Genomic DNA, 17776 nt, shown 5'->3' with positions numbered 1-17776 from the left:
CCGAGCGCTGTGTGGGACGTGGCGCGTGGCGCACGCCGAACGTACGTACGTACGTACGTACGTACGTGGTGCGTGTCAACTGGGGCGGTGCCGCCCGCCGGGAGGGGGAGGGCGCACGGGAGGAAGGAGGAAGCCGCCATCTTGGAGCGTCGAGTCGCCATAACAAGGCACCGGGGGAGCGAGAGGATTTTGTACCTGGGCGAGGGGGAGCGCGGCTGGTGGCGGTGAGGACGGGCCAGGGCGGGCACGGGTTCGTGGGAGCAGGGCGAGAGGCCTGTTGCCAGCGGGCCGCGCCTCGCGGCCTGCGGCGGGAGCGAGGGCCTGAGCGGGGCCTGGCGACGCCGCGGGCGGGGCGGGGGCGGCCAGGCCGGGCCTGGGCGCAGCGGGAGCGGCGGGACCGGAGAACCGCGGGGGGCGGAGCCGGGCGGCTCTCGCTCCCCGCCGGCCCGGGAGGCAAGCGGCGGCCGCTCTATTGTTCGCGGGCGAGAGGTGTTGGTGTGGCGCAGCCGCGATCGGCGGGCGGTGCCGGGCCCACCGCTCGGCTCCGGGGCTCCGCAGTGCGGCCTGGGCTCGTCGGGCCCATTGAGCATCTCAAGGGCTCCCTTTGTGCCGGGCTGACGGGAAGGGAAAGGTCCGAACCTGCTGCTTCGGCCGGCCGCCCGCGCCCGGAGAGCAGAGCTATGCTACTGAGGCCCTTTATTTTCAGTCCGTTGGTTTGCGAAATGGTGGCGTGTCTTTTATCGGAACGAGGAGATTTGTTGGGTTCCGTGAGGCTGTGCCTTATTTTTAACGCACAGAAGAGCTTCTCTTCTTCTAAAGGATAGTTACGAGCGTAAGGGCATAAGGGACTGAGAGGTTTCATTTCCTACACTATTGGAAAACTTCTTGGCGTTGGTACTCGGGTCTCATTGGCGTCTTTGGCTTCCTTCGTAACTTGTCTGGTTTTTACGAAGTTAATGGCGAAGAGAAAGATCTCTTCGAAGATGCCTTGAAAGTTAACTAGCAGAAAATCCTACTATCACAAACTTTAAAATTTTGCTGGAAGCCAGAACTGACACACTTGAGAACGGCTGGGAGGTCTGAATTCCTTTTCCACTCTCTTGAAATGCTCTTCAATGTGCCTTTTTATTCAAAAAACATTCATTTTGGGAAAACATTCATTTTGTTGTGAATGCCAGATTAGGAAGCAGTAATCTGCTGGTTTTTCCTTTGTGTTTTTCCACGATGCAGATGCTTTGTGGCGAGAAAGCACAGGCAAGCCTTCTTTTTGTTCCAAAAGATTTTGGACTAGATACGTTTTGTCTCCCCGGTACCATCATAAGGAGTCTCTAGGTGTAGCTTGCTTTTTGTAAGGGGCAGACTTTGCATTGTCTTTCCACAGTTTTGCAACCTTTCTGTTACATACAGAGTCAGTTTAAAGTCGTGTGTATGAAATGTTATCTTCAGAGCACCACATAAGTTGTTGCTGACAGCAGGAAGGTAAGGTCACAAGCAGGAAGCTGGATAACCAGCAGTATTACTGCCTCAGTTCAGGCTCAGTTACTTCCATTCAAAGAGGCAGGTGCTCTCAGTTCAGTGTAATGGTGTTATTTTGTCACTGTTCTGAATAGCCTTAAATCTATACCTGGCGGAAAACTGGGGGTAAGCTGGTAGCGTTTTGGATTGGAGGAATGAAAGCTGTTGGTTTGGGTTTACATGATTTGTGTTTCCCATTTAAACCAAACAGGGCAATCAGAGTAGTGTAAGGGTTTTGTCAGTTTTAACTGCAATGTCCCCTTGATATTGTGGTCTTGCTTCCTGTCACAAAGTTATGCATAACATTGTTGTTCACATTTTAGGGCTGGTTGGCTGCATCCAGGAAGTGGGGGAATTGAAGAGCCATCAAAGCAACTGATACTCTTTAATGGTTACTTTATGAGAGGGGGCAGGTAGTGGAAGGTCGCTGAAAGTACAACTGTTTGGGAGGTTTTCTCTGGTGGCTGAAGATGTTAGGCAACACTTTATAGAAAGGCAAACAAAGTTTGATGCATGTCTTTGTAATTATCACTGAGGGGACAAAAAAGCAAATACTCTTGTTGCACATTGCCTGGGAAGAAATTTTTCTTAAAATACAGAAGTAAACTGATGTGATTTATGTAGACAAAAATCCACGTATTAATTGTTATTGTCTGCTTCTCTTTCAGATTGAAGCAAGTGAATTCTGATATAACTCAACTTCAACAGAGGGCTTTTTTTAAAAAAAAGTTGTTCCACAGTGCATCAGAGCAAGTTACTGCTTTACTTTTGAGTGACTTACAGGTGCTTGCCTGCGTTGCAATAAAGGACTCATATATTGAGCAAGACTTATTTATCTCTTCATTTTGGAGAGTCTAATAAACTGTTATTACAGTTTCTGTACTGACTTTCAAAGTTTTGAAGTCTAAAAAGACATCTTTAAAGATAAAAGCATGAGCACGGCCAGAACAGAGAACCCTGTTATAATGGGTCTATCCAGTCAGAATGGGCAGTTGAGAGGCCCTGTAAAACCCAGCGGGGGCCCAGGAGGTGGAGGCACACAAACTCAGCAACAGATGAACCAGATGAAAAATGCCAACACAATCAATAATGGCACTCAACAGCAAGCACAGAGTATGACCACCGCTATTAAGTAAGTGTATCAGCTGCCATGAAAGGAATGTTTAAAAGTCATGTATGGGAAGGCATGCTTGGATTCCCACTTGGAAGATGTTGTCTTTTGTTGTTTTGTGACATGGGTGGTTAGAAGTGTCCTGTGAGGTATGTTATGAAAAAAGTGCATTTCCCTGCGTGAGTTTCTGAGTGTGAGTCACTGTCAGAGGTAGCCCAGCTTTAAAATACTGTGGTTTTTGCTTGTTGGAAGTGGTGCAAGAGGGAAGTATAGGAGTGGGAAGGAACTGAATTGACATTTCAGACCAAGGAGGAAATGCCACCTGGTCTCAGTCTAGTTGTGTGTGCCTTTCAGTTTGTTGCAGTTCTTTCTCATGGTGAGAAATGCTTTAAAGTCAGTTATCTTTTGTCATTGATCTGAAATAGTAGCACCTGATCTCCTGATTGTTATGCTCTGGTTTTAATTCATCAAAGCCTGAGCTAAAAGGATACAGTCCCGCTGTGATATCCTGCTCCCATCCAGCTAGTTTTGGAAGTATGCTGGTTGGAATTTCTGAAAGGTGTAAAATACTTGCATGGTATGGTAATGTGTTTGTTTTATTTTTTCTTCCATGGATCCTCCTCCCCTTGAACAGCACTGGCTTTTATTTTGTTAATTATTTGCAAAGGAAGTGCCAGCTCTCCTCAGAGAAAGCGTGATGGAACACTCAGGTTTTTAAAATCTGCCTAATTTGCCCCTCCTCCTCTTTTTTTTAATGTATTACATAGTTACTCTAATGAATGTCGTGAATTAAACCGATCAAAATTCACTCATGGCTTCCTGGGGCTGGTGACGAGAAGGCCTTGCTCTCCACTCTGCAGTGGCTTTCAAGAGAGGATGGGTATCTAAATCTCACTGAGAGCAAATGAAGTTTGATCAATGAGTGGAGTGATTGCTTACTTAGTTTTTTCACCAGAAGTGTTTCTTACGTTCTCACGTTACTTGGGGATTAAGAATGAATGTTCCCTGGGCAAGAGAATTTTTCTTTTAAGTCATGAAATATTATTGTATGGATTTATTGTAGCTAGTTTCTGTTATGTTACTAAGTCAGTGCTCAGTTTTAAATCTTTTCTACTGTTTGATTCAGTGCCCTAAAAACAGGATTTGAATCATGGCTGGATAAAAGATTTCACAGATTTGTTTGGCGGACAGCTGATTTTGTCTGTTATAGTTTTCTGCCTGTTACATCCTGCTTAGCTCATTGAGGTCATATGTGTAGGTGCTTTTAGTGTTGAGGAGGTGAAAATATTACATGTTCATCATTATATCTAAGAAAAAAATGCAAAATCAAAATATTGTATAATAATCTGTTTTCATTTTATTTTGCTATAGACCTGGTGATGACTGGAAGAAGACTTTAAAACTCCCTCCAAAGGATTTGAGAATCAAAACTTCGGTAAGGATGACTGAATTGTAGGAATAAACATTAAACTTATGGGAGTGCTTGCAGTGGTAAAATACTTGTCCTGAGTGAAGGCTAAAAAGTAGTGCAGCTCTTGCTGTTTTAAATGAAGAATTAATTTGTTCTCTCAACTTCTTGTGAGTGATGCTTCTCTTGGAAAGCTCAAAAATGGAGCTTTCACTGTGTTTTTCTTAATTTATTAATATTATAGCATGACACAGGCAGCATCTCCATTGTGCAAGGCAGATGGGAAGGTGTCACTGTATACGCTCAGGAGCTATGTTTGGCTCTGAGAAAGCAAATGTTTCCTTTGTCACTGTAGGGTGTTGCATGGGTTAATGGGAACTCCTGTATAGTAATTTGTGGTCTTCCTGTACAGGCAATTTCAGATCAATCTGCAGCTGCAGGTTGTATGACCTGATCTTATGGATGTGCTTATTTTTTTGATTATTCAGGACGTGACCTCCACAAAAGGAAATGAGTTTGAAGATTACTGTTTGAAACGGGAGTTGCTGATGGGAATTTTTGAAATGGGCTGGGAAAAACCATCTCCTATTCAGGTTGTTTGCAAACAGACTACTTAGATGCTACTTTTAACTTCTGTAAATGTATTAACATTCTTACATCCAGTGCTTGTGCCATCTTTGGGGAAAACTGAAGCTGTGAATGAAAGAACCTATTGTCCCTTGGGAAAAGCAAGAATTTCTAACCCCCAACTAAATCACTAAGTCATTCATTGAGTGACACAGTGATAAAGACTGCCTTACACTTTTGGAGAAGTTAACTTGGATTTTGCTTTTCATGCTGGAGGTGTTAATTTGTTAATTCTCTGTTCAGTAATGTCTTTCACATAAGTAGTCCCAGGGGTCTGTTCTAGAAGTTTTCCAAAACTGAGTTACCTTTGGCTGTGTACCTTTAGTTGTTAAAAATATAATTATATGACTTTATCAGTGTTGGCTCTTTTTATTGTAATCTTGTGGAAGAAGAGTTTTCAACATTGTGGGAGAAAGAGATTAATGTCTTAGCATGTTTACTTTTCTGTACTTCCATCTTTCTGTTACTTCTAAGGCTTGTTCTGTTAAGAACTGTTCATGTGTAAACTTGGGGAGGTGGGGTGGAAGGTTAATCTGTGTTTTTAATTGGTCTTCCAAGGTTTTTCACTGACAGCTATGCCACCTTGTCTCTTTAAAGCATGAGAATACTATGGCTTACTTTGTTTATGAACAGATTCTCATGATGCCACCTTTCCAAAAGGCTGAGGTTTCTTTAGATGTTGCTGAAAAAGGTAGTAAAATTAAAAATATATGGGGCCTTTGTTTGGATGGCTGAAAATTTTATGAGAAGTATATCACAGGAATATAGAGGTTGAAATCACATGGGCTGAGGTGGTTCTGATGTTCAGATGTAGGAGGGAATCTTTTTCCATAGGAGGAGTTTGCTAGTGACTGTCATTGTCTCTTCACTTCTTTTTCCCCCAATTTTTCACTTTTTTCCTGTGTGTTAGTATGGGTTTACCTTGTGGTACCTGATCCCTTCATTATGATCAGCCAAGATAAGGACTTCTAAGTGGGATGTGTTAGGGAACTCTTTACTCTGATGGGCTTAACTTCTTCCTGTTGTAAGTCTGTCATGCTTGTAGTTGCAGGTTAGTAATAATAATAATGGTCATGAAACAGTCAGATTGCATGTGATACTGGTAGTGAGGGGAGTTAAATTTGGTCAGCCTCTTCAGTGAAGCATAGCTTATGATTGATTGCTCATGCACTTTCTGTCCTTGCATTTCAGGAGGAGAGCATCCCCATTGCTTTATCTGGTAGGGATATCTTGGCTAGAGCAAAAAATGGAACAGGCAAGAGTGGAGCCTACCTCATTCCTTTACTTGAACGGCTAGACTTAAAGAAGGACAATATACAAGGTCAGTTGAGATGGATCTCACTTAAGTGCAGCCAGGTAATGGTGTCAGTCACTACATAAGAGACTTGAATCTAAAACTGGTTAATGAAATTGGGCAGTGTAGGTTATCTGCTTGTACTTCCAGAGAAACCTAATGGAGAGTGATGGAGGGGAGGTGTAATTTGCAAAGTCCCACAGTTGCTTTCAAAAGGTTTAAATACAAGAAGGCTTTGTAGACTTTTCTGTCTTGCCTTGGAAAGTGGATGTGGAGTAATAAGCAAGTATACTGGCTGGGATACGTGTGCAGTGGGAGCATCAAGGGCTGGAGAACCCTTGCATGGAATTTGCCTTGTCAAAAGCAGTTCCTAGGTTGTGTTCAGGATACCCAGAGTGGAACTCCTGAACTCTGCTTTTCATTATTTTACTTCATAAAGTCTCCGCCTCCTTTGAGGATGAGTATTTAAGACACAGGGTGTTACTAGTAACTCACAGTGATGTTTTTAACTTCCAGCAATGGTGATTGTTCCCACCCGTGAACTAGCCCTGCAGGTCAGTCAAATCTGTATCCAAGTCAGCAAACACATGGGAGGTGCCAAAGTGATGGCAACAACGGGAGGCACCAATTTGCGAGATGACATAATGAGACTTGATGATACAGGTCAGAGCACTTTAGCTACACTAAGGTTGCCGTTTCTTTGTGGCTTTTACAATGTGATCATGGAATTTCTGCTTGTTACTGTTTGCCTGTTACCAAACAGACTACTATGTCTTGTTTGCTGTTGTATACTGCTGTCATCCTTCCAGTGCTCATATGAAACACGGCCATGAATGCTGGAAGGAAACACAGTTTTAATCACCTTAACATTGTGGGGGTTTTTTGTTTCTCTTTTTTTTTTCTCTCTCTTCTAACCTTACAGTGCATGTGGTGATAGCTACCCCTGGGAGAATTCTCGATCTCATCAAGAAAGGAGTAGCAAAAGTTGAGCATGTCCAGATGATAGTATTGGATGAGGCAAGTTGCTTTTGTTAAATGTTCTGGGATTTTAACACCAAGTTAAAGGAATGATGTGTCTCAGTGAATGTCCTTTCAGTACACAGCAGTGATTCAAACTTGCTTAGAAACATTTTAAGGTCTCCTCTGTTTCTGGGTATTTTTGAGAAAGTATTTTGACAGTAGGAATTTTTTGCAAGTAAACCTTTTAAGAAAACAGCCTAGGAAGATTTGCCTTTCCTGTCTTTGCTGATGCTGAAGAATAGAGTAACAGTCTATTCTGCAGCAAAGGAATGCATTTCTTTTGGTTTCTGTTTGTCAGCTGTGCTTATTACGTAATTGTATATAAAATTGATTTATGAGCATCCAATAGCATACAAGCTTCTGAGTGAGAGAAAATGTAGTTGTGTGAAAGCTCCTGGATGACTCTGGTCGGAACCCAAGTAACTGGTTTTTTTCCTTCTTGCAAATGTGTAGCTACCAAAAGATTGAAATCTTACACCATTATTTTAACTTGCTGTTTATTACTTCTGTTGTTACAGGCAGATAAGTTGCTATCTCAAGATTTTGTTCAAATAATGGAAGACATTATTCTCACGCTACCTAAAAACAGACAGATTTTGCTCTACTCAGCCACTTTTCCTTTGAGTGTGCAGAAGTTCATGGTGAGTGGAGATGTGTCCATGTCGGTATGGTGATGGTGGCGTCATTGCGCAGGAAGGGTATGAATGAGTGGTGCATAGCTGTTAGTGCTTGGTTTTTTAAATACATCTAAACTTCACAGGTTTAATGTAAATCACCCTAAGTCTAGGGCAGAAGTTTGAAAGCAGTTCTTGACCTGGAGTTGCATTCATGGGAAGCTAGGTGTGTGCAGTTTTTGCCTATAAGGTGCTGTTTTCCACTTTGTGCATTAGTTACATCATCAGTGTGAGTTTGCTTCTGGAGTATGCTCCTATTTGCTCAGTCACACTAGATTTATAAGTAATCTTGTGAAAATTTACCCACCCTGTTTTCAGCATAGCATGAGGAGTGAGTGGCTACGCAGTGCATCCTTGCCTTGGAGGAAGTTAAGTGTAGTGTAGAGTGGGAACTTTTTTGTGCGTAGATCTGCCTGCTTTATGAATATCTTTATTTTTCAGAATTCCCATTTGCAAAAACCCTATGAGATTAATCTGATGGAGGAACTGACCTTGAAGGGAGTTACTCAGTACTATGCCTATGTCACTGAGCGTCAGAAAGTGCACTGCCTCAATACGCTCTTTTCCAGGGTAAGGAGTAGGGCTGTGTTGGGAACATACCAGAAGTTTTTTCCCTCTTGGAACCAAGAATAAGACTGCGTATATCAAAGACAGCCTAATGAAAAGTTTTCAAAATGTGCTATATATCTAAAACTGAAAATGCGTGCTTCTTGGCCAGCATCTCTGTGTTACAGAACTTGCTTAATTGTTTCCCTTCCTATACAAAAATATACCAGATATAAATTACCAGCAGCATACCTGCTGTGCTTTCTTTCTGGAAGGGATTTAGATGTGTCTGGGATCCTCTGTTAGTAAAATGTTGCATTTAATGAGAACACTGTTTATACATTCAGCTCCAGATTAACCAGTCGATCATTTTCTGCAACTCCTCTCAACGGGTTGAATTGCTAGCCAAAAAGATCTCCCAGCTGGGCTATTCCTGCTTCTATATCCATGCTAAAATGAGGCAGGTGAGTATGAAGTCTGTTCCACTCCATCTCAGGATTTACTGAATAGCTGAATTAAGTCTCATGCTTGCTTTAAGTTTGCATGTTCTTCATAAACTGAAACATGTATTACTTTGCTATAGGTTTGGTTTTTGATACCCACTGCCAACCTTCCCTCATCCCAGCCCTTTTTTCTGGACTATTCAGTGTATGTGGCCAGTTGGTATTTGGCTACTTCATCAGGTTAATTAACATCAAGTTAATTAGGCCCAGTGAAAGCACAAACTGCGGCCAAAAGGCACAGTTCTTGGTGCTGCTGCCTCGCTTTGGCAGCATGAGGAGCCAGGGTAGAGCACACAGTGTAACTCAGATGAAAATGGGCCTGAATTAAATGACAGAAAACCCAGTGCATAGCCCATTGAGTGTCCTGTGTGGCTTTGCAAACAGTAATCTTGCACTGTGACTGCAGTGGAATCTGAGAAGTTCAGGAGGTGGGTTGGATCAAACCTCTTGCTGAAACCTGGGGCCTGATGAATGGTGACCAGACACTTATGGCCATGGTGTAGCTGGTGAAAAATGCCATTTGATCAGTCAGTAGATGATCTTTTGGCAAAGTGCAGCTGTGTTTTTGCAGAATGCTTCAGCTTGTTCATACCCCCTCTAAATTTTACTTAACAGTGATATTACTTAATTTTTGTGTGGCCCAAAGTGAGGTGTTTTTGAGAGGAGAGTCTTCACAGACAATTGACTCATCCCACTCCTAAATCTCATTAGGTAGTGAAAAATGCTTCATACTGGAGAAGGGAAGTTACTGCCAGCATCAGTTTTTAATGGAATGAATAAAACATGAAATTTGGCAAGGGAGGGACTGGAGAAAGACAACAGTCAAAATACCAGTTTAACTTGCTTGATATGATTTCATGCAATTGCAACTTTAGATAGTCCTTTTCTGAGGTGGTTTTGATGCCGCCATAGGAAGTTTTAAAATGCAGTCAGTTAATTGTCTTAATTGAGAAGTAGGATCAAGACCCTCTGGAGTTAATTCTTTACAATATATGGTAAGATGTGCTAAAAAATATGTACTGGCATGTTGTTTCACCTCAGCTGTTCTCTAATGAGAAGGAGGAGAAATTTACACGATTGAAGTTAAGTGTTAGTTACCTGAATATACCTGAAAGTAACAGCTGGTTGGTCTGTGGGTTCTGGTTTTTTCTTTCTCTTTGTTTATATATATGTACTTCCAGGAGCACCGTAATCGTGTATTCCATGACTTCCGAAATGGCTTGTGCCGCAATCTCGTTTGCACTGGTAAGAGTTCCTAAACGTTTTCTTGTTTCTAAAGTTTGTGATAGAAGGTGCATTAGCCCAGGTATTGTAGATCTGTTAGCTGTAATAAACCAAAACAAGATGTTTTGATGTCTTTGTGAATCCTGCATGTAGCAGGGTGCAGCACTCCTTTAGGCACGTGGAGTTTTGCCTTTTGTGAAGGTGCATCTTGCCAACAAATCATTTTACTGCAGTAGTGTTCTCTGTTTATTTTGACATGTGAGGATTCCCTGAGTTGCTGGGCTGTAAACTTCATGATATTTCAGTGCCTATGATCATGTGTAGTTTTGCTGATTATTTTAAGTGTTTATATCTCACTTTTTCTAAATACTTCTGTAGTTCTGACTGGCGTGTGTATGATCCGAGTTGTTTGTTGTATGGCCTGTGTAGGCAGTACGTGGCAGTGTCTGCTTTCACTACACACGTCTGGGCCATCTTAACAAAAAATCACTAGAAGTAGAATAAAAGTAGTTGAGGTGGTGCAATGTGGTTCAGGTCTCAAGTCTGTTGTGTGGCAATGCACAGTGAAGAGATGATGAAGAACTGCTCCAAAATAATGTAACGTGGAAAAAACTACCTTTGGTTATTTTTTCTGCGTAGATGTGCAGATCTGGTGGTTTTGGTTTTCTTCTTGCATTATCCGTGTTTATAATCTACACAGAGCAAGAGGAGGCTGTAACAGGGTTATATGTAAACTGTCTTTGATACAAGGAAAGCTTATATCTGGAAACTAGCGCAAAGCAATGTTAATCACTGTTAATCTTTACACCCTAAACACTGTGAGCGTTTGAGCTCACTGAAGTTAACTTTGTGATCTGGATTGTCTTTCAGATCTGTTTACCCGAGGTATTGATATCCAGGCTGTGAATGTGGTGATAAACTTTGATTTCCCAAAGCTGGCAGAAACTTATCTCCATCGCATTGGCAGATCAGGTGAGAGGAAAGACCTGTTCTAGGTGCAGCTTTGCTGATGACTGTGATGCTTTTTAGCCTTGAATTGACTTTTGTTCTTTTATTACTATATTTGAGAATTACCTTAGGTGGCTTTTATTTTTCTGACAAATTTGTTTTTGGATATCATTTCAGATGGCTATCTTCACTGAGGATATTATCTGAATAAAGGGCCGTTCCCTTGAAACTAGCCTGAACAATCTAATGAAAAAAAAAAAAAAAAAAAGGGGGGGGGGGAGGTGCTGTTGCCCCTGTTTGCAGTTTGGGAGAATTCTGCACTAAAATCTCAGCTTCAGAGTGTCTCAAGCGTAGAGATTTATGCTTTCTTTTGCATGTGTTTTGAAGTATGTTTCTACTGTCTGGGAATCAACAAATATGCCCTGAAGAAAGGCAGTGAACAAAGGAACTCAGTGTAGTTGAATTTTGTAGTTCAGGCTTGTTCAAGAACTCTTGAAGATTTTTTGCTGGTAATTATCCTGGAGCTTTGGTCAGAGCATTTTGAACCTCCTGAGTTTCCTTACTCCTACAGCACTCCAAAACTCCTTACCAAAAACTGATGTGAAAGGTGTGGAGACCTGTGGCTGGATTTGTTTTTAACATCACAGAATGATAACTAACTTCACAGTCTGCAGACTTTTCCTCTTTTTCTGTCAGCCCCTATCCTAACTCAGTTCAGTTCAGGTGGTGTTTTTGGTTTTTTGTCAAGGTCGCTTTGGTCATCTTGGCCTGGCCATCAATTTGATCACCTATGACGATCGATTCAACCTGAAAAGTATTGAGGAGCAGTTGGGAACTGAAATTAAACCCATACCAAGCAACATCGACAAGAGCTTGTATGTGGCAGAATACCACAGTGAACCTGTAGAAGATGAGAAACAGTAAACATATAGGTATGTAAGTGCCTTGCTGAATAGTGATGTGTTGAATGACAGGAATGTTGTTGATGTGTCCCGTGTTACCTCAGGGGAACAGGGAAACTGATGTAATGAAAAAGCTCTGAATGTGAAAACAAGGGTTTGAAATAGAATGTCAGTGCAAGGAATTCCGTGGGTGTGCTGAAGTTGGGAGGGGAGGGATGAGTATTTTTTAGTTGTTTTAATTGCAGTGCTGACCATATGCTAAGGAGTCCAAAAATGGGGAAAAGAGGGAGTGGGGAATGGTGTTGGGAGAGGCCAGGATGGAGTACTTGTAGCCTAATGAATTCTTCCTGTATTGCTAAGCTGAAATGAGAGATTGGTGAGGGGCAGAGAGCAAACTAGTCCTCAAAAAGGTAAAATAAAGAGGAGGCGATAAAATGGATAGCTGGGAGAACAGCATCAACAGAAGAGTAAGCACCTCAGCAGCCAGGAGGACCGGGTTCAAGCAAAATGTGCTGCCTCTTTTGTATCCTTTGGTTCATAGAATTCTTCTTGGAAGTGAACAAAGTAGGGAGTGAAGCTGTAATTCATCTCTGCTGCCACTTGAGGTCGTCTCCGTAGTTTCAGAAGAAAAAATGAGGTTTCACTATTGGAGATTGATCTAAGTGATTCCTTTCTGATCATTGTCTCAGGAAAAGCTGCTGAGTTAAGTCCTTTTATAGGAAAATGATTTGCCCTGGACAGCAGTCAAGCTAAATAGCTGCAGGATGATGATCTGACCTTAGTTAAGCTGTTGTCATGCAAGATCTATCACCATACAGTTTGGGCTGAAAATCATTCTTGTACTCTTCTCAGAGGTCATGAATTAGAAAGACAATACCAGCGAAGCTGCTGAAGATTTTTCCAGGTGACCAAAAATAAAGAAATGGCTATAGAAGCAAACTGCTTGATAGCATTAAAATGAACCTATGGTTCCTTCTTTGAAATCATCCAGGGGTAGCCCTAGATAGTCATACCAAACCAACTTGAAAGCTTCTGTGTTGATGGTTGAGCCTTCTCTGTGTTCATAAATAAACAGAATACAAAACAGGTAATGAATGTGGAACAGGCTCTTGGGTGGCTTCCTAAGGGGAATGATGGGACCTTGCCAGAGAGGGGACCTTGCCAGAGAGCAGTTTGCTGCTTCGTTAAATACAAGAAACCAGGAGGTAGTCATGTTCCATAGGTACGGAAGGGCATTTTAGCAGCACCTCTTTCTACAAAGCTGAAATTGGGATTGAGCTGTTCAATATGCCCTTTGCCTTTTGAGAGCTGTTGCATATGTGATTCATCACTTTATGTTCTGGTTTTGTTTATAATCGATTTAACTGGGGGTGTTGTGATTGTTTGTTTTATTTGGTGTTTTTCTGGTTTGGGAGGGGCGGTGTTTGTTTGGTATAGTTTTTATTTTGGATTTTTGTTTGTTTGGGAGGAGGGTGGTTGGTTGGTTTGTTTTGGTGGATTTTATTTTTGGTGGTTTTGTTGTTGTTTTGGTTTTGTTTTTTTTTTTTTTTTTTTTTAGGCTTTGATTACACATGCCAGAAGGTGAAGCCCTACGATCCAGATCTGTGACACATCGTTTCTTTGGGGATACCCTTCTCTTTGTGGGTTTTTCTTCATCTTTTCATTTCGGAACTATGAAGACTAAAGAGCTCAGCCTTTTTTTCTCTTTAAATTTGGCAGTAAAGAAGAAAGAAGATAAAAGGAGGAATGTCGTTTTGTTTTTCCACTTGTTTGCACTGTGTGCTGACTGAACATTAGTTGCACTAACTGCTGGTTTTAAATTTTGTTTTCTTTGGGTGGGAGGGACAGCAAGGGAAGAAGAGAAACCCTGAAAAGAGAAGAATCTTGATGAACATGAGCTTGTCTGCTATTTCAAATTCTTTAACCATTGACTGAGTGCATTTCAACTTCTCCCTGGTTACTCATCTGTTTTTTAAGCTAAAGAGCTTGTTACTTATTCGTGCAAAGTGCCTTATGCTATGAGACCATTCAGAATATCACCTTTCTGACACAGCCCAAGGAATTGACATGTGTTTTTGGTTTCAGGTCAAAGTTACCCTCTCTTCCCCTTCTCCTCCTTCCCATGTACTCAAGCCCAGGGCTGGGAAGTGAAATGCATTGATTATTGGTAATACTACTTTTTTCTTCAACTTACTTTTTTTTTTTTTTTTTTGGAGGAGTTGATATGCATCTGCAGTTCACCCAAACTGTAAATATCTGTATTTAAAATGAAACCAACGTAAAATCTGGGCTGATTAGGTGCAGCATCATAGCTCCAGAAGGAAAGAGTAGCCTGTGATCCTTGGCAGGAGCCATAAGAAAAGCCCTGTGCTCTAGCAGAACACTAAACACTGGTTTCCACGTGTCTTCATTAGTAGTTACAGCACTTGATAAGTAGATTTGTTTCAGAGCCATGGCCTCTTTCTTCTGGTGCAGTGTGTCCCATAGAAAATCAGATGTGTATATTGTACAAACTTTGTAAATATGATTTTTTTTCTGTTTGGGTTCATATATAACTTTTCCTTTTATGATGAAGGTTGCTGGGGTTAAAGGGATTAGACTGATTATGGGAGCAGCTAAAGATGAGAGGGGCTCAGTTTTCTGCAACACTAAACAATGAGAAGTGCTCTGACCTCTGTAAACTGCAGGCCACCACAAGTGTCCCTTGTCAGGGTGGATTTGCTCTGGTGCTAGCAGTAGTCCTGTACTGCTCATATGGAAGAGATCACTTGTGGGGCTCCAAGGCCTCCAAATCCATAGCTCAGCCTTTTGGGAGATGCTCTTTGATTTTCCCCTTAGAAATGTCAGGAATTTGACAAGCTCTGAAGGAGTCTGTGACCAGTGTTCCACCATGGTGTGAGGGAAATCCAGTGGATGTTGCTGAGCAGTATGTGTAAGGTGTGGATTTGGGTTTTGAGAGACCATAAAAAAAACCAATTTACATGCATAAACTGACAGTTCTAGAGCTTTGTGGAATTGATTCACTTCCTCCAGCACTGCATTTTCTGCCCAGAGTGGCCTCTGTGCAGAACTGTGAGCAGGTAAGGGCAAATCCCTGTTAACGTCAGAAGCTGCAGGAAGCTTCTTGCTATCTGCTCTGGTTTGCCATGCGTTGCTGTCTGTCATTTTGCATTGTATATCACTGAAAAGTGCTTTCTGGTCAAGTAGTGTTGCTTTAAATTGTGCCCCTCCCAACATGCTTGATGTTTGGCCTGATCTACAGGCAAGAGGAGTGAGACAAATCAAAAAATTACTCTTTAAAATCCCTTTTAGCCTGTTAACCACCACTGTCAGGAGGCACCTGGGTGAATGCAATCCCCTTTGCTCAGTCATTTATTGCATATACAGATGCTGCACTCACACCATGCTTGCTTACCTTTGAGGCAGGATTTAATTGTCTTAATTTCTCCCCATTTTGACCCTTTTTTTGAATTGGAGTAAAATAGTTTGGAATCACAAGGTGGACTAGCCATCCCTTTCCTTGATGTTCATAAATAGAAGCCAGGTGCCTCCTGACAGCAACTTTACAAGATTGAAAGATGTTTGTGTTCAGGATGTTTTTCTTTTTTTTGTCAGCAGTGACTCCATAATTGTAGCAAATGCTGCACTAGAGTACAAACTCAAGAGCGTGGTCTCTGTGAGCCACATAGCTTACATCTGACTGGCAGGTACTAAATGTAAACAATTTTGGGGTGCTTTTTTGGGGTGGGGGGTGGGAGCTTATGGGTGGTAACTTCGACCAAAAGTAAAATCTTGCTCCTGTACTGCAGCCAGCTTATGATTTTCCAGACAGAAGAGGGATCATTTTAATGCAACAAAGACATGAAAGTGTAAATAAATTTTGTATCTCACCAGGGCATGCACATGTAACAAGAACAGGATAGCACTGTCAAGTCAGGTGTGTGTGCTCTGCTTGGATTTGTGGTAGGTTAGCCTGGTGCCATGCATTGATGGTCCCTCTTGAAGCACAGAACTTTTGAAAGTATTACTTTAAAATTGGCCTCTCATTGAGGATTGGCACTTACCTAAACTATCGGGAGCACCATTTTTAGGTGGCTTCTTGTCAAGAAGGAAGCAGCCTATTTTTGGTGCTAGTAGGCTATCTCAAACAGATGCAATCTTGCAAATGGAAAGATGCTCCAGAAGACTAGGATAATCCTAGTTTTGTTTTTTTGTTTTGTTTATCTTTTTGTGTGTGTGTGTGTGCGCGCACGCGCGGCGCGGATGTTTGTTTGTTTGGGGCTTTTGTTTGTTTGTTTTTTAATTATTATTTTGGTTTGGGATTTTCTTGGTTTTTTGTTGCCTACCCAAGAGTAAGGAGTATGTATAAATCTTGGCTTCCTGAGATTTCTTGTGAGCTCCAGATTTTGCTGGTTACCAGCCTTTACAGGTGGATTACTCAGAGCCTTCAATGGTGAGTCCTAGGTCAAATACTTCCGCTGACAAAGTTGATGAGAATGAGAACCTGATGTGTTCTGCGTTTCTTTTTTGTTGGAAGTCTGAAAGTGTCACTCTACGAGTCTCTGAAATGGAGCTTCACAGCTGGGTGAGGTCGCTGTGAAGAAGGTCATGGAATCTTCAGCCACTCGAGAGAACCTATAGGCAGGTTCTCTGGGTGTCCGCTCTTGGGTGGGCACTGCAGTGATTGGAGGCCTTTTCCCAAAGGGAGGGGGTGGGTTGGTCTCAAATACATGTTTCAATTTCCAGAATGAGATGGGAGCATCTTTCCTTGCCCTCTGACTGTTTTTGTGGTTAAGAACAGGGAAGCTCAACATGAATTCATGTTGTGTATATGATGGTATCAAATCATCTCATTCTGCTCTTCTGTTTATTTTTATTTGGGATGGGGGGGAGGGTGTCTGCGCCAAGGATTTAAAAATGCTTCAAACGCTTTTTTCTTTACAAATGACTGATAGGACACAAACCTGAGCAAATGGCTGTCTTGCCTCAGTTTCTGTGACAGAGGTTACAGAGCTGTCATGCCACATCTCTTGAGCTGCTGTTGTGGTGGTTCTTGCCCTGATGCTGAACTTCGTATTGCTGCCGGGGCTGCTGGTTATTACTCCCTGAGAACAAAGTGAATTTTGTTCCCAGAGACTCTAGCAGTACAACTGCTGTGGTAGATGTTGGGCAACTGTAGTCCCTGCGGGGAGTTTTCTGCTTGCTGTGAACTTCTGGTCCATCTTTTTTGAATCACAGTTTAACTTTGTAATCAACCAGGTCTCTGGACCAAAGAGCATGCATCTGAACTTCACAAGAAGGCTTTGGCAGATTATCCTGTAGGCTTTGCTCAGTTCATTGTTGCGTTGCTAAAATGCCTCTGCGTGGAAGCATTGTTAAATTCTGCTGTAGACAAGTTAGGGAGGAGTAAGGGGGGGGGAGGGGGGCAGGGATGTGTTTATTAAGATACAGCCTTGCTGTATTTTAACCAGTAATTTTGGGGAAGGGGTGTCAGGAAAAGAAAATAGCCACTGTTCCCCTTATTGAAAGAAACTGGAACTTTTATTTCAAGAAAAGAAATGACTTGCAATTCAAGTGGAGTGTCATAATCCAGTAGACCCTAGGGAAGGGGTTGACATTCTAACTGTTAACCAGCAAACAATATGGTCTAGTCCTTCAAAACAGTCAAGGGGGGGGAGGGGAAAATTGGCTTTCTGTTAAATTGGCAATTGGCAAACTCTCCAGTGGAGCTCAGATTTTGTTGAGACTATGTTTTCTCTGGCTTTGTATGTGTTGCAGCACTGACTTGTGAAGAGCTTCATGAGTTGCGAGTGCAAAAAAGATGAATGGAAAAACCATGATTTTGTTAATTAAGCTCAATAAAAGCTCCCTGGAACTCCCATTTGTTTTGTTTTTTTTCTTCTAACTGTGCTGAGTGGAAAGCATGCTGGTGTTCTTATGGAGACTCACAGTTTGCGCTGGATGCAGCAATCTTTGGGGAGAAGCTTTAAGAGGAGGAGGCATA

The 17776-nt window shown here is 42.1% G+C and overlaps 1 protein-coding gene across 1 annotated transcript; it reads left to right on the top strand.

Annotated features, from left to right (window-relative positions):
* Positions 1-78: 78 nt before the first annotated feature.
* On the top strand, positions 79-17651 carry DDX6 (DEAD-box helicase 6). The gene is made up of 14 exons (XM_063417720.1): positions 79-224; positions 2184-2647; positions 3998-4061; positions 4523-4627; positions 5853-5982; positions 6472-6618; positions 6878-6976; positions 7498-7616; positions 8091-8219; positions 8543-8659; positions 9880-9943; positions 10793-10894; positions 11619-11802; positions 13331-17651. Exons 2-13 carry the CDS (start codon positions 2448-2450, stop codon positions 11792-11794), a joined length of 1452 nt encoding a protein of 483 aa, XP_063273790.1. The 5' UTR covers positions 79-224; positions 2184-2447; the 3' UTR covers positions 11795-11802; positions 13331-17651.
* Positions 17652-17776: the final 125 nt, after the last annotated feature.

The sequence above is a fragment of the Prinia subflava genome, chromosome 22 (genome assembly GCF_021018805.1).
Source record: "Prinia subflava isolate CZ2003 ecotype Zambia chromosome 22, Cam_Psub_1.2, whole genome shotgun sequence".
NCBI classification, from domain to species: Eukaryota; Metazoa; Chordata; class Aves; order Passeriformes; family Cisticolidae; genus Prinia; species Prinia subflava.
This window is presented reverse-complemented; position numbering and strand designations above follow the sequence as displayed.